The 16,294-nt window shown below is 38.4% G+C and overlaps 1 protein-coding gene across 1 annotated transcript in view; it reads right to left on the reverse strand.

Annotated features, from left to right (window-relative positions):
- Positions 1-16,294, reverse strand: part of PSME4 (proteasome activator subunit 4) — a 42,377-nt gene that overhangs the window by 7,241 nt on the left and 18,842 nt on the right. The window contains exons 12-41 of the mRNA XM_083856912.1: positions 15,973-16,062; positions 14,960-15,024; positions 14,709-14,859; positions 13,475-13,573; positions 13,039-13,108; positions 12,569-12,636; positions 11,835-12,050; positions 10,523-10,680; positions 9,816-9,911; positions 9,231-9,286; positions 8,683-8,739; positions 8,444-8,499; positions 8,262-8,360; positions 8,113-8,175; positions 7,863-7,958; positions 7,415-7,546; positions 6,659-6,868; positions 6,391-6,527; positions 6,106-6,159; positions 5,460-5,589; positions 4,774-4,855; positions 4,301-4,454; positions 3,691-3,760; positions 3,118-3,243; positions 2,628-2,780; positions 2,126-2,230; positions 1,590-1,681; positions 1,073-1,204; positions 283-491; positions 71-156 (exon numbers count right to left, since the gene is read on the reverse strand). Coding sequence (XP_083713038.1) covers positions 71-156; positions 283-491; positions 1,073-1,204; positions 1,590-1,681; positions 2,126-2,230; positions 2,628-2,780; positions 3,118-3,243; positions 3,691-3,760; positions 4,301-4,454; positions 4,774-4,855; positions 5,460-5,589; positions 6,106-6,159; positions 6,391-6,527; positions 6,659-6,868; positions 7,415-7,546; positions 7,863-7,958; positions 8,113-8,175; positions 8,262-8,360; positions 8,444-8,499; positions 8,683-8,739; positions 9,231-9,286; positions 9,816-9,911; positions 10,523-10,680; positions 11,835-12,050; positions 12,569-12,636; positions 13,039-13,108; positions 13,475-13,573; positions 14,709-14,859; positions 14,960-15,024; positions 15,973-16,062 — 3,312 coding nt within the window. The remainder of the gene's footprint in view (positions 1-70; positions 157-282; positions 492-1,072; positions 1,205-1,589; positions 1,682-2,125; positions 2,231-2,627; positions 2,781-3,117; positions 3,244-3,690; positions 3,761-4,300; positions 4,455-4,773; positions 4,856-5,459; positions 5,590-6,105; positions 6,160-6,390; positions 6,528-6,658; positions 6,869-7,414; positions 7,547-7,862; positions 7,959-8,112; positions 8,176-8,261; positions 8,361-8,443; positions 8,500-8,682; positions 8,740-9,230; positions 9,287-9,815; positions 9,912-10,522; positions 10,681-11,834; positions 12,051-12,568; positions 12,637-13,038; positions 13,109-13,474; positions 13,574-14,708; positions 14,860-14,959; positions 15,025-15,972; positions 16,063-16,294) is intronic.

Consider the following 16,294-nt stretch of genomic DNA (forward strand, 5'->3'; position numbering starts at 1 on the left):
AGCTTCAGTTTATATATACAATCCTTTTTTAATCAAGCATAACCAACAAAGGAGAAACTAAAGGATGTACCTTGAAAAACAAAGGTAACAGCTGGAGTTGCTCTGTGACAGCTGTAGAGAAAGATCGTCCTGCACTTGCCATCAACCACTTGAGAACTGTTTGAATAAAGAGAAACAATCACTGATTAAGAAGAAAAATATTAACAATTCTGCCACACAATTTGCAGACCTCAATCACCATGTGCTAAACTACCCCCCCATTCCCTGACTTCCTTAACTCACTTGTTTTCAAGAGTTTAATGCCCTGAGTTCGCTCGTCCTGTTCACCGACTCCATTCTCTTCCATAACATGATTCTGGATTTCTTCATCTGCTTCCATGAGGGGTTTGAGGTTTTCAAGTATCCGGGTTGTAAATTCATGGACACGAGGAGATTTAGTTGCAGCAGTATTCGGCAAGGAAACATCTATCATGAATATGTAGGTCAACACACTAAAAAAACCCAAACAAAGCCAGCAGGAACACACAGTGAGCACGACTCTTGTCCAGAGAACAGTGACCTATGAACTCCAAATGTTCCAAAAACAATTGTGTGACCTTTGAGGATTAATACCTAAGAGTAAATTTCCTCTCATCTTCTATTTAAAGCTATTTAAAACTAAATGTTTCTTCTAAGAGTTTCAGAGATGTCAAACATAAATACAGACACAGAAATTGGTGAGGCCCTGGCACAGGTTGCACAGAGAAGCTGTGGCTGCCCCAGGATCCCTGGAAGTGTCCAAGTGCCCCAGATTGGATGGGGCTTGGAGCACCCTGGGATAGTAGAAGGTATCCCTGCCCATGGGAAGAGGTAGGACTAGATGGGCTTTATGGTCCCTCCCAATCCAAAACATCCAATGAAAAAGAGACAAATATAGAGACGTCATCTGGAATTTCTGAGGCAAGTCTGATAATTACTGATCTGATTTTTGTTACAAGCATTAATGCTTTTCAGGTTAATTATTTAGCTACCTAACTATCCAAATAAAATGGAGAGTTAAAACCCAACATGAACTGCAGCAGACAACACTGACCTTCCTATCCTCTCTCGGACGTTCTTGTAGACCTGGGTGAGTTTGGGCTCCAGGTACTTGAGCAGCCTGTGCAGCAGCTCTGGCACTCTCCATTCCTGCTGGGCAAGGCCCCCTTGCAGCACATAAAGCCGGCTGGGAATCAGAACAGCTCATTTTTAGTCATACAGAACATTCCTCCTTCCCCAGTCCCCTCCAGACTTTGTTTGGGAATGTGCACAAGTGTGACAGTGCATCAGAGTGTCCTTCAATGAGCAAAGATGGGTAAAAATTGCCCAGTGAAAACAACAGTACTGCTGCTCTACCAGCCCCAAACCTTCCCATCCTGTTAATTGAGTTATATTAAAAAAAAAAATTATCATGAAGAACCTGCAATTGTGTGGGAAAGCTAATTGGAAAGCATTGCCTTTGCTTCCCCTCCCCTACAAGGCAGCTGGCACAGCATCCTCTCAATACAGCTTATCCAGGCTGTATTTCCTACTCTAGTTGACCACAATAAAACGGTTCAAATTCATTTTACCAGGCATCTACAAATGATCCTCCTTCACCACTCAGTGGAGATTCCAACAGCAATTCAAACAACCAGTGTAGTTTCCTAGGATCTCTGCTCTCCTGGAAAAGAACAGGGAGCAGAGATGTAAGTAAATGAGGGAGGTTTAAAATGTAAATAATGTATAAAATAAGGTATAAATAAGGAAAGTTTTGACAGAGACTTTTTTTTTCGCATCCCTTGGGTTTATTTATTAAATAAGGGCAACACTCAGTATGTTTTCACAATTAACCTCAATAAAACTATACACAGTTTTAATTAATTGGTAAATACAATCAGAACAGAAGGAATTTTAGCTTCACTTTTGAGATATCTGAATGCCTGAATTTTGCTAATTAGGGTTCTGGCTGACAAACTACACCGAGTTCTGCTGAGTGATGTGGAAGAATTATTGACCCAAGATATTTATGACCCATCAGTGACCCAGCACCACAGCTCCCAGTTCACTGCAGGAATGGCAATCCACAGTGGATCCAGCTTTAGGAGACAAAAAATGGGATACTTACACAGGAGGTGGCAATGCAGGTGCCCCAGTCATTGTATGTTTCCACTGTGATGTTGGATAAAGCTGTTCGAAGCAATGGACACAGAAGCTTCCAAAGTTTTTCCACCTGCCCAGCAAAAACACAAGAGACAAGATTTTGTTATTTAAGGATCTCAAACCCAGTGCAGATATTAAAAGGTCTTCTTTATTTCTGTACTGATTCTCCCAGGATTATTTTTTGGCATAGACAGCTAGGCCTGAATTAAATAAATATTCAGCAGTCCAAGGTAGACATAAGCACTTATTTCTATTGGAAACTACAAACCACATCAGCTTTGCCATCTCCTTAACAGCAAACCAGTCCTAGTTTTAATACTAGAGCATTTTCCTAACACCTGGCAAGGACAGGCACCAAACCAAACAATGAATTGTGCTCCAAGTATGGCAATCAACTTTTAATTGGGTTAGTAATTCAAAATTACTCTCTAACTTTCAAGAATGACTCAAAAGTACTGCTCCAGCACCTTCTCAAAGGTCCAGTGTTTAGAACCTCTTATGAGGCCAGCGATGATTTCAGCTAGACATCTCTGGGTGCTTTCGTGGGAGTCTGCCACCAGTTGTTCCAAGTGGGGCTGAAGAACTGGCAAAAAGGCATCATCAAAGTTTCTGAAAAGGCCCTGGAAAACAGGATGGGAAAAGGTCTTCAGGAACTACCTAAAACATTGTCTTCCCATTAATATTATAAAATTGTGAAACACATGAGTTTGAATGTGCAGAAAGTGAAATTACTTTGCTTTTTAAAAGAGCATTATACACCAGTGTCCTTCAGACTATTACAATACTCTAAATATGTTTCCCTAAGTAGTTAATCAGAAGAGAGGATTAATAGAATTAGCCAGAGCAGCTTTAAAAAGCAACGTTTTGCAACAGTATGAGCCCAGCAGTCTGTGGCTTTTCCATGCTCTGGGAATTATCTACAAAATGAGAGCAATTTAGTGCCTGAACTCTCCTTACCTTAAAGAGGCAAAATCTGCGAGGATTAAATTTGTCCTTTCCCTTTCTGTCTTCTAAAGACAAAAATTTTATTAACTGTTCAACAAACTTGGGATCAGAAAAGTGATCATATATAATTTGTTCTGCCTGTAACAAGAAGAAAAAAAAAGGATTAGTTCAGAGGTGTTTGCTTGTCATGGTGATATCCCAATCTTTACAAGTCCCATGTTTCATTTAAATTCTCAAGGAAAGAGATGCCTTGTTTATCCACTTCCCCCTTCCTTTTTATAGAGAATTACCACAACCTCTAAAAATTAGTCCTTCCCACTGTCATTAATGACCTTGTTCTCAACTCTGATCGTGATTTGAAAGGAAACAAGAAAGTGCTCATTAATACAATTATTCCATGATCCCTGAAAGAGAAGCAGCAATACATTAAAATAATTAAACTCCTTCTGGTATGCTGACACAGTAAGAATCAGAAAAATACAATTAAAAGCATCTTGTGGGGATCTCCGCAGTAATCTGCGGACAATATTAAAAAAAGAAAGGAGAAGTACTATTAAAAAAAACCCACCAACTTCCAGCTCTTACCTCTGACAGCTCCTCTCTCCTTCGCCCAAGCTTTGGCTGCTGCTCAACTGGGGCATAAACTGTCATGGTTCTGAATATTAAAAACAAAAGATAAGTTAAAATACACTAGCACATGTTGTTGCTTTCTATGTTCTCAATATTAAATAGAACTTATCCCCAACTCCAAAAGATCAAAACTTAAAGAAGCAAATTTACAAGAGAATGAAGTTTGTTATTAAAGGTTTTGCTATACAAGCATTCCAGAATTATAAAGGATAGTATACTCTACATATATCTAATTTCCAATATGAATATTTCATTTTAATAGCAGCAGTTAAACAGCCATGTGGAATTTGTCCCTTTTTGTGCCTATAGCCCATATAGAGAGAAATGGGCAGAAAAGAAACAATAAACAAAAAGCCCCAAAGCAACCAACACAAAACCCACCTAGAAATGGTAAAACAAGCAAGAGGCAAAAAAGGACAAAATAAATTACACTTTTTTGTGGTTCAATCAAATTAACTACCTATGTATAAGAAAAATTAAAAATCATAATAAAATAGGATTTTATTTCCCATAGGATTTATCCTGCTGACTCTCTCAACTCCATCTCAATGCTAACACTACTCACTGGGGCCAGGTGTAATACCCCCAGTGTGTTTTCTCCACAAAACAGCAGGATTCCCAGGCTTCCTTGGTCTTTGGTAGGCTCTGGCTGTTGTAGTGCAGCCACTGGTTGTCAGCTCTGTCACCAGCCAGGATGCTGGAAGGCTTCGGGCTCCCACCTGATCCAAGAGGAAAATAAAAATTAACATGTATAAAAATGATAAAAATATAAAAATTAAAAAGCAGACATACAAATTGTTCTCACAAATGACCAAGTTTTCAGAGAGGATACAACCCCCAAAAGCAAAAAAACTCCAAAACCCCAAACTGAAAAATTAACTATTATATTATTTCTGTATCATATTTACTTATTTGCTTAGAACATTAACAACCAGGGAGAAAATAAAAGCTCCTGATTCTATATTTAATTTAACCAGAAGGCTTTTAAAAACATTTTAGGATAAGTGTAAGATATGTCTTATATTCAATAAAACATACTTATTTCGTAAGGGCAGATGGGGACTTTCTTGTGTGTTCTCTTAAGCTGCTTAAGAATCCCAGCCACAGCTGATATGGCCACCTAAAGAAAAGGAAAAAATGGGCATTAATGTATTCATTCCATACATTTCCCTCAGAAGGATGTGGCTCTTCATCCTTAAAAAACCAGTGAAAACTGAAGTAAACCCATAAGGAAATAATCCTGATTATTTCAGGGGATATAGGACATGCATTACTTTATAGGCCAGAAAACCCTCATTGATAATTTTGTTCTAATAATTTGAATTTAATACTTTTTAATAATTTTTCTGGGGGAAAGAATGCTTGTTTTGAGCCTCACTGAGGCACAACAAAACAAGCAAAACACTTTGACAGCTCCCTTCAAATAAATTGCAGGTGGGAAAAGCAGGCATCTGCAGAAGAAATCATGCAAAAGAACTCTGAAATAACTAAGGACTCAGCCCATCCCACATCTTCACAGTTTACAGATTTACATGTCACACTACAGCGCTGCCACGACTGCAGTGATTTCTTGGATTGGGAATTTTGTACATGTGTGTGGCTGGAAGGGGGAGGAGGGAGTTCCACCTCAGTTTTTTGTGCTTTATCTCAGCAAAACCCTGTAAGCGCATGATGTAAAGCCCAAAGAGCTGCAGACCCAAAGGAAATCCTTCAGCTGGGCTCACCTTCCGAACCAAAATTGCATCATGGTTGAGACACTGTACAAAGAATTTTATGGCACGGGCAGGCAGGATCCTGTCATCCCTCAGGAGCAGGGACAGGAAGCCAATGCTTATGTGCTCAAACTTCCAGGGTCTGAAAAAATCCCAAATATTCAAAACAGAGTGTAAATATCAAAGTTTATCTACTGGTTTTAATCAGAAATTATTACACGTATTAAGATTATGTAAATACATAAATGAATGGTACTGCTGTAATCAAGGAACTTAACTCATTTTGGGAAGCCCTCAGTGTTCTGGGAACACACAGATGTAAAAATATAAAATACATGGTGTAAAATACCTATAGGGATATTATTTTAAAAGTTTTTTAACACAAATATCATGGGAACAATTAGAATCTATTCTGATGTCAGTGTTACAGACAGAATCAGAGCTTTTGTAATTAAAATATTAAAAACCTCAGTAACAGGCCAGGCTAATTAAGGAAAAAGCTTAACTCCAAGATGTGTTGATGCCTTATATTAACAGATCAAGCTTCCAGTGCAAATAAATCCACAACCATGGTAACTATCCTCCTGGATATTGATCCATGCAACCACCTCCAATCCACCTCAAAAAAATGCTTTCATGCACAAAAAAGGGGACTCACAGATTTCTCTGTTCCACACAGTCCAGCAGCATGTTGACCAAATTTTCATAGTTCCTAAGAGAAAGAGAGGGAGTTATCAACCACATGGTACTGAGAGATCCATTGAAAAATAGATGAAAAGTTCCTCAACAGAAGGTGTATGAAGGTGAAAAGGAAGACGCAAAGAGGAAATGAAAGTGTAGAGAGAAGATGCAGCCCAACAATTCTTGGACATTCGGGATTTTTCAGTTTAGCCATTTTGGATGAGACGACATTTAACACGCAGTTCAAGGAAGCTGAACTCACCTCAGAGCCTCAGCATTCTTCTCCTTCTGTCGCTGAATTCCCAACTGCATTTCCTCTGATCCCAGAGCTGGGAACTCTGAACTAGGCTGTCCTGACTTCTGCAGCAGAACAGCCACCTTCATGCATTTCTCTGGAACCTGTTGATGGACAGTGCAAAGATTTGGGACTTGAACTCCCAAGTTTTTATGTCTCTGTTTTGGAATCAGTAGAGTACAGAATTTCCTTGTCCATACAGACAAGACTGAACACCAAGGATTTGGTCACTCACTGCAAAATCCAGTCCAATGGTTTCATACTGCCGATGGATTTTCTCCGCTAGGTCATCAAAGAGTCGGACTATGGATGGTTTTTCCAAGGACATGGCTTTACTAAGCCCAGAAGAGACAATTGCTGGCCACGTCTGTGCTATACAATCCCAATCGTGCAGATTGGCCAAGCACACCCCGCTGTGATTCCCAAGAAGACAATATAAGGCACCCTGTGGAATGGAAGATGGAGTTTGGGAAGGTTAAAGCTCAGCTCATCCATGATACTGACATATACATGCACCCATACAGAATAAAAACTCAGCTGCAGCTACCAAATCATTAAAATGTTCATAAACATTCAGCCTCACTGTCAAATTACTGAAGATTTTGCACTGAGTCCTCTTCATTTAATGAGACTGGAAGCCCTGCCAATTAATTTATCCACAGATTGGCTGCCCGATTTCTCAATTATGGTAGAGGAGATGATTCACAACTGCTTCACCTTGACTACAGCTTCTCAATTTCCATTCCATAACTTAAAAATAGGTGCTAACTCACATTTTGGTAATACCTGAGCACACAGGAAACATATTTAAACACAGCATTTCTCTTGAAAATAGACCTAATACAAATAATTCCTTATACCAGTCATGCATATTAGCCAGGAAAACATCAGTCATGCTGATAAACAAGCAAATTCCACTTTCCCCATTAAAAATTCTCATGTAAAAACACTTTCAAAAGACAGCCACAAAAACAAGTTAATGAGGCAGTACTTTAAATTGCTTCTGAGTGACATCTTGCCGATCAGGACGAAGAAATTCCAGAACTAAGGGAATGATATCTCTGCAACAGAAATTGTAGGTTCCCAGAGCTGTGAAGAATGCTTGCTGAGCTTTACTTCTGACCTGAAACAAAAAAAATTACTAGATAAAAATAACATCCTCATCCATTTCAGTTATTTATGCATAAAGTTTTTATCATGTATTTGTGCACAGAAACAAAATTATTTGTGGAAGGTTGTTAACACCCCACCCTGTTTATAAAAATTACTTCTTGCTTCTGGTATTTACATGAGAACAGCTACAAATTTACAGAAGATTCTTTATGTTGCCAGAAATGAGGTGTTTTCAAGATCATTTGAAAAGCAAACAGCCAGAACAACATATTTAGGATGTAGAATCACTTGAAAAGACCAGGAAAATACTCCACAAATCTCCTCACCTGCCCATAAGAACTCGTGGACAAACACAGAAGATCTCTGATCATTTCCTGGTGGGAAGTTTTGTACTCACAGCCTTCCATCGTCAGAGTTCTCAGCTGAATTCATGGTGAGCACAAAGAAAGGACAGATTGTTTTTACATTTCACACATATAAAAACACCAGTGCAGGAATATTGTTATGATGACATTTAGCTAACTATGCAAAGCAGCTTTTCAAGAAAATTAATGAGGATTGAAGGGGAAGAAATACCTCATGCTGCAGCATAACCCTGTCAATCAGCAAGGCTCTGATGTGTTGTTTCTTTCCTTGAAGCTGTAAAAAAAGGCATCCCTTGGTTTAGAGTTCAGTATCAGATCTGCAATTCAGGAACCAAAGCTTCACAAAGCCAAGTCACTGACCCTGTTCTCCATTGATTTTTTCACTAGATTGAAGCTTTTCCATCGTGAATCAAACTCATGCTTGTGAGACCCTTGGAACTGCAAAACATCACTGATAATCTGTGGAAAGAAAGAGATGGTAAGAGTGATTGTTTTGCAAAACAAGTCATCTTGCCTTGAAGTTTTACAAATGTAAAACATACCTTTATTATTAGAAACAAAGACTTGGTATCGTCTTCTGAATTATCAAGAATGTAACCTGGAATTGGGAGAAATGAAACGTATAATCAGACAGGAAAAGAGCTTTAAAAATTAGCAATAATTTTGTTTCTGCAAAGCTTATCTTTCAGCATTATAGGCAAAGTAAACAATACAATTTCCTCATCTATAAAATCCTACTGAAGTATGATACGGTTTTAGTTACAGGAGTGATCAAACTTACGCAGCAGTTTCTTTGTAACCCTTGCGATTGTTTCTCTGTAATTCTCCCTGGATAAATCTAAAAGAAAATAAAACATTTTCTGTTAATTATACAATAGCATAAAAAGCAATTTATTGTGGAGCAGACTATTTAGAACTGGCAGTATGAACTACTATAAAAACAACCATTTATATCCAAGGACACAGCTCTCATCAGTTTATCACCTCAGCTGCTTGGGTTTTATAGGTACAGAACCTTCTTTATCTGCCTTGACAGTTGGTTTTATTTCTAAGTTCAGGCAGCTCATTTAGCATACGGGAATTGAGGAACACACAGAGCTCCCATCCCCAGGCAGATTGCTGCAGTATCTTCTGTATCACTGCTGAAAATAAAACTGTGTGTACACAGAACTCTGTTGTTGGTCATAAAAAACCATTCCTATAAAGAGAAGAATCAAAATTATCATCTTCAAACAAACTCATTGTTTTTACAAAAGGAAAAAAAAAAAAAGAAATTAAAAATTCCCACCAGCACTTAGAGCCTACCTGAACAGACAGGGATCTACTCACCATATTCAACACCAGTGTAAAGCTTTGTCTCTTCCAAAGACACCAGACTTGGAACCCTGCATGAAAACAAACTAAGTATTACTACACATTACAGAAATAATGAAGTTTGTGCATTTCACTGGCATTTAATTCATTTTAACAAGTTAAATTTCATGCCAGTAGCACACAGACTTCTGGATATAGTAACAGCATACCTTAGTTCTCACATTTATAAATTAGCCATCCATTTGGGGCAGACTTTGTCAGAGGCAGGGAAATCACAAGGACACCTTGAACCCAGAATTTTGATTTCCCAGTTAACAGAGCCTTGTCAGCTCCATTAATCTGGCAGAAATTTGGTCTCTGTCATACCTGTGAACACCCTCACTGAAACACACATGGCTCCCTGTTGTAGAGAAGGACAGGAGAATTTGAGTCCTCTCCTGACGAGTGAATTTTCTGTATCTTGGTATTTACTGTGAGTGTTCCCTAAAAGCAAGCTTCTAGCAGCAGTTGTGTGACAACAGCAGTAAGAAAGCACTAAAACCCAGCATGAAGGAACATAATCACTGAGAATGTTTGGGATATAAAATAAATGCTACTTACAGATGAAGCACCCTTTCTCCTTTGAGAGGAGGCAGAATGTTCCCAGAGCCAATCAGGCAGTTGTGCACAATGGCAAGACACTGCTGCACATCATCTCTTAAACAAAGAGGAAAACCTGGTTACTTAAATCTGTTAATTGCTTGAAAAAACACAAATGACAAACCACATCTTTTTTGTGAAGTTTATGAAAGTTTTTTCTTTAGTTCCATCAGTTCCTCACACAGGAGGAAGCACTGCAGAAATCAAGCCAGGCTTTTTTGAAACATCCTAATTTGTCTACAAACCCCAATATTTAACTTCTTTTTCTGGAAAACATGGGAGACTTGGTATTTCAAAACTGAGCAGGTAAGATAAATTAGTGTGAAAATTGCTTTGAAGAATTTTATCTTAATCTCAGATAAAACCTATGAAATAACTCCTTACCCCAAGGCCAAGACAATTCCTTCCCTCCATGGGGAGGATGAGGGAATATTTTAGGAGTGAATATTTTACAATCTGAAGATAAATTAAAATGCAAAATGTGAGCAACTTATTTCCTGTGTTACTTTAAGGAAATCTTGATGCTATCTGAGCTGAAGTAGGAGCTTTGGAAATCTTAAAATAACATCAAAGTGCAACATTATAGTATTTTCCTCTCAACTTTCGTACTGCCTGTGTGATTGGCAAGTAACTACTAGGAAAGGATACATGCACCTTCTCCATCCTACCTGGACATTTCCAGCTCGCCGAGTGTATAGAGCTCCAGCCTGGTGAGCTCAGGCTGCAGGAATGTATCCAGCAAATAAAAAGCAAAGCTTATTTCCTCTGATGAAGGAACGTGCCACTGGATGTCCAAGTTCCACAGGTCACCTGGTTTACCCCAGTCCTGCAGCAAATAAAGATATTTCTTAATAATCAAGCTATTTGAATTGTGTTCTTTAAAAACCCAGCATTTAATATTGTTAAAAAAGCCCCAAACACATGTGAACTGACTACTGCTATAAAGTACTTCTCCTGTCAATTCCAGGAAAAACACCACTGCCATAAAAACAAACAGAAATCACAATCCTATACACATACCTAGAAAATAACACATCTGAAAGCACTAAAAGGAAAAGGACTTCCCAGGTCTAACTGAAATAGAACTTAATTAATCCTTCGACTGGATATAAATTCAGACAAATTCCTAAGTACAACTCAAGACTTTTCATACTCTCATAGAGAACAGCAAAGTCACTGTGAATTTTTTCAGTTTCAGAGGAGGAATTTACAATAATTGTGTGATTGTTGATTTTTTGGTGGGTTTGTCAATTTGTTTGTTTCATTGGGGGGTTTTGGTGTTTAGCATTCAGGACATTTTTGTTCATTTTTAAATGATCACCTGGCCCAAATGGATGTCCCCATCAGTTACAAAACTGGGCCAGCTTTCAGTAACAGAAGATTACACGCAATTAGGAATTATGTAAAAACACTTTTCAGCAAAATGCAGTTGTACATTGAAACAGGCCAGCTGAAAATTGCTGCCTTTAAACTGAAATATTGATAAATTGACCTCAAAGTCTTAACAGCAGAGCAGCACATGACTTCTGACAGTTTCAGTAACTTTTAATATTGCCACTTCTGCTTTCATTTGATCTCAAGCTCATGGTAGAATGATTATTTGTCATTCTCCTGACCTGTAAAACACCACACCTCTTTGCTGTGTATTAACTTATTATAGTCATGCAATCACAGTAAAAAACACACATCACAAACCACTAGTAAGTCATATAAAACTACTCAAAACTATAAAACTACTCAAACAACAGCCAGTATTCATTCTTTGCTATCAATATACTTTAAATTAATTGTTCATTTGCTCTATATTTCAAAGCCCAAAGCATCACTTTCTATTGCTGCTACCACCGTCCAGAAATCTCCAAATAAAACAACAGAGTATATGACTGTGCTTAAAAAAAAAAAAAAAACAAAAAAAAACAAACACAACAACAACAACAAAAAAGTCAAATCCTCTAATCCTAAATAAATGAAAATCCTTGCCTTGATAGGAAAGTATTCAGAAAGAGGCTTGTCAAAGCCACCTGGCACACTGCAGTACTCTGTGGGGTAGATAAGTGTAGCAGAACGAAGAAGATGGTGCAGTAGGTTACAAGACAGAATGTAACCCTGCTTACAGGTTAAGTGTAGCGTGCGCTGCAGTATCTTCCCAAACTGCTCCCTGTACAGCAGCAGCTTCTTGCCATCCACTCGAGTGATCTGGGGGCACAGAGAGACATTGCAAACATCAGCCTGGTCCTGCAGGGCTGGACAGGGTCATACTGCTCAAGCCAGCTCGGCCAGGCTCCATTCTCCAGCTCACACTGAACTTGCATGTGAACTGATACTTCCATAAGCTGCTGGAAAAGTTTGAGTGATGCCTTCTGCTTGACTCCATCCTGAATTTTCTAGAAATACTTCTGTATTTTCTTAAATTAATTTTAAAACATTTCTATTTACCAAAAGCTTCTTCTGTTTCTCCCTGCATTGATCTCTCTTCTTTCACTCCTCCTCACTAACTGCTTTAATTTCATTCCACGTGCAACAACTGTGTTTATCTCCTTCAAACAATAGCCACTCATGTTGTATTCAAAGTTAGGTAAAAATCAGAAGCTCTCCAGTGCCATTCATACAACATTTACATTGCCTTAATAGAAGTTTATTTTTTTTTCTCCTTTCAGGAGCATTAAGCAGGATGCAGTGACACACAAGCATGAGAAGAATGCTTTTGGGAATACCTCTGATAAAAGCTGAAGATTCCAGAGCAGCTCCTTATCTAGTTCTTCATCATGTAATACATCATCATCTAGAGGAACAAGGGATAAGCACTGCTGTCACCACACTGCAGCCAAGTTTTCCAAACAAGCTGCATCAGAATCCAGATGCTTCCATCCCAAAATCTGACTTCCAACCCTCCAACTCACACTGTACCCATGTCCAGCTGGAAGTCACTTCAGCCAATGTACCACCCTGAAATTGAGCAACGTCTGGAGACATTTGAAACTGCGACATTTTCGAGGAATCATGGTTTTGCAACCTGATAGATTTTGGCCTTGAAATTACACAATTGTCATTTCAGGTTTTTTAGATTTGTCCATTGCTGAAATGAACTTGTAGAAAACACCCCGAAGTTTTACATATTCTTTTCATGCTGACCAAAAATCAACCCAAAAGCAAGACAGTAACACTGAAAATGTTAGAAACTTACTGCCTGTGAGGTGAGTTATGACATTACAGCAATGTGGCACAAAAAGCTTCAAGGACTCCTCGGGGCGGCACTGCAAACAGCACCACAAAAAGTCCATTTTAAAACAAAATATCTGAGGGAACTCAGCACACACACTGACAAGCATCTAAGACTAGGCTGCATCCCAGCCCCAATTCAACCTACAGTCAGCCAGACTTCATGATTCTCAGTCAATAAAACCTCAATTTAACATAAATGCAAGATAAATACTGCATGAATTATTACTGAATATATATCCTGAAATATTGCTATATGGAAACAGTCAATTTTAGAAGACATAATATTAAGAGGCACCTGTATTGACATGAAAAAATATAGCTATTACATAGGAAAAAGCAGAAGCATTAGCTATTTTATTTTTCAAAGAGGGAGTGAAGTTAAGAGGATTCTCTCTCACTTTTACTGCAGCTCGGCACATATCGGCAACCATTCGACCAGCAACTCTTGTCTCAAATATATTTGAAACAGCAAAGTTAAAAACCTTCTCCAAGGCAACCTAAAAATGAGGACAGAAAGATGGAGGTTGCTTTTTTTAAAAAAAACCCCCGAGATTAGGTATCCCAAAATGTTTGGTGTTACACAGAAGGCACTCTCTCTATAACCCTGTGTTCTTTTAAACCAAAACCCACAATTCACGTGGAAAAAAACAATCAGAATAGAGAGACAGAGAAAGCAGCTTTGTGGAAAGCCTGAAATGTTCTTTGGGAAGAGAGGAGGTGGATAACTCTTGATGACTAATATAAGTTTAGGGTGATTCTGAAAAACTATACAGAAAATATTTTCCAGGAATAAGTCACAGGCTGATGACAGGAAAACTTATTTCATGTGTCACTGTGAAGAATAGCCAGGACATCCCTTAGTTAACAAATAAATAGGGAATTAAGTAGCAACTATTTAAGTAGCTTTAAAGCAGGTTATTTCCACCCAATACCTTGCAAGGCAAGCTCAGCTATATAAAATGTAGATCCCATGTATACTTTAATAATGGACAAACAGGAAAAGTACAAATTAAATACTTAATGACAACAAAGAATTAACTTAAGACCTGCATTTACCAAAACATTCCAAACAAAAATCATACCCAAGTGCCAGTGCTCAAAATGTACAAAACCTGGCAACTCCAAGTATATATTTATTTAAGCAGAAATATGGTAACCCAAACTCCAGGGAAAGAAGCTGTCCATGTAATATACCTGGATTCGCCACTCACTCCCTCTGAGTTATTTTAATCCAGGTAATTTTTCTGATCCCATTAACCATAGCTCCTTGATCAGACTCCTTGGCCCAGCTGAAGAAGTGACAGGGAAGGGGGAGAGAAAAGGAAAGCAGGGGCTTGGGAGGGTCAGCATTATGAAGACATGAAAATCCACAACCTAAACTGATACAGGGATAAAATAAACTGTTGGAATGATTTCTTCTTGTGTTTATCATCAGTTTGCAGGAGAGCTCTGTAAGAATGTAGATAAAATCATGAACCAAACTGGCATGAATTCAAGCTGCCCTCTCAGCCCTTGCCTTGGTTAAATGCAGAAGTTCACATTCACTAAAGAAGGAAGAATTCAAATGTATCAGCTGTTATCAACCCAAAATTAAGTTTCCTAAAAGAGATGAAAAGCCCATGTTCTACATACCTTAAAGATATCCTTTGAACACTGGGTAAGGATTGTACTGAAAGTAGAAGAGAGACCTAATTCCACCAGACTCTCCAAATGAGTCATTTTCTCTGTTTCAGTCTCCTCTCTGGTTTGTTCTAATGTGCTGCTCTCTATAAGTCCAAAACATCTACACAAATAAACCCAGTAAGTACAGGGTTAGTAAGTGAAACTGGAAAGTTTTATAAAGCTCTTCATGCCAAGCTGTCCCCTATCCTCAGCTCACTCACCTATCCATAAACTGCAGCACAAAATCCTCAAATTCAGCAGATGCAGAACACAATTCTCTCTCCACCTAGAGTTTTCCAACAAAGGAAACACATAAGATTGGCTTTTATTAAGGAAACAAAGTTTATTTCCTATATTAACTACTTCCAGCGTCCAAGTGAGAACATCCTCCAGTGCATTTCCCACCATACAGACTCAAGTACTCCATGAAACAGTTATTCCATGTTCCTGACACTGTCCTGTCCCAATTTCCTGGCCTGGATGTGTATTTAAATAACCTCTCTGGTGAAATCAGGTCTGCCTCCATGGATACAACCTTTGGCCTCACCCCTGATCCTCCTTTGCAGCAGGAGGTCAGCGAGTGCCAGGGGTGCTGCCAGACCTGCTCTCCTGGCAGAGATTTACATTAAATATTCACTGAACAAACTCCTCTTTATTTTTGATACTGCAGCTCTGGAGCAATGAAATTCATCTTTTAATTTGGGCAACCTGCAGCTCTCTGAGCAACAAAGTTTCCCAGGAGCAAACAAGTGTGGGTGATAAGGGGGATAAGATTCATTGTCTAATGCTCTTACTATCTCTTGACTGGAAGAGATTAGCAAGTATCCGGAGGGAAAGCAATAGAATCTCAATCAGGGAAGGGAAGCAGGACTTTAAAGAAGAGCAGGGGTTTCTTTAGGAAGTAAACAGCAGTGAAAAATGAAGGGAAAAAAAAGTCTAATCCACTATTTAAAATAACTACAGAGTCCAACATCATCAAGGCAGGGAAAGCTTTGGGTCAAATGACACCACACAGGGCCCTGAGCAATTTAGTTCTGACATAAAAACATTAAGTGCCTGAATTTAACATTCTCTACAACAAGCTGTGACTAAGAACCATTGCTAAAACTTATTTGCACACTGGTATCAGCTCCACTGATAGAAATAAACAGAATTCCTATCTTTGCATACACTGCTAGAAATTTAATTGAAAACCAAGTTACAGATTGTTTTTATACCAAGCCAGCACTCTTACCTCTGAAAGATCATCTCTTTCTTGCAATACAGATGAACAATCTACTAAAGGCACCAGAGTAGAAAATGTTGCAATGAACTGGAATGTAATCTGTTGAGAGGTACAAACAGCTCTTTAATGAGTGTTATTATATCTACACATTAAAAAGCTTTTACAGTTAAGGTATAGGATCTAAAGGAAATTATACTAAAAAAACCCAAATAAATCCAGAGCTCAATTCTTCCACCCTAAAACTTCAACAGCTATTTCATATTTCATATATAAAACTTAATAGGCAGAACTGTAAATATAGTCTCAATTTTTTAAGTAACGTAGCCATTAT

Source organism: Zosterops lateralis (assembly GCF_965231275.1).
Source record: "Zosterops lateralis genome assembly, chromosome: 3".
NCBI classification, from domain to species: Eukaryota; Metazoa; Chordata; class Aves; order Passeriformes; family Zosteropidae; genus Zosterops; species Zosterops lateralis.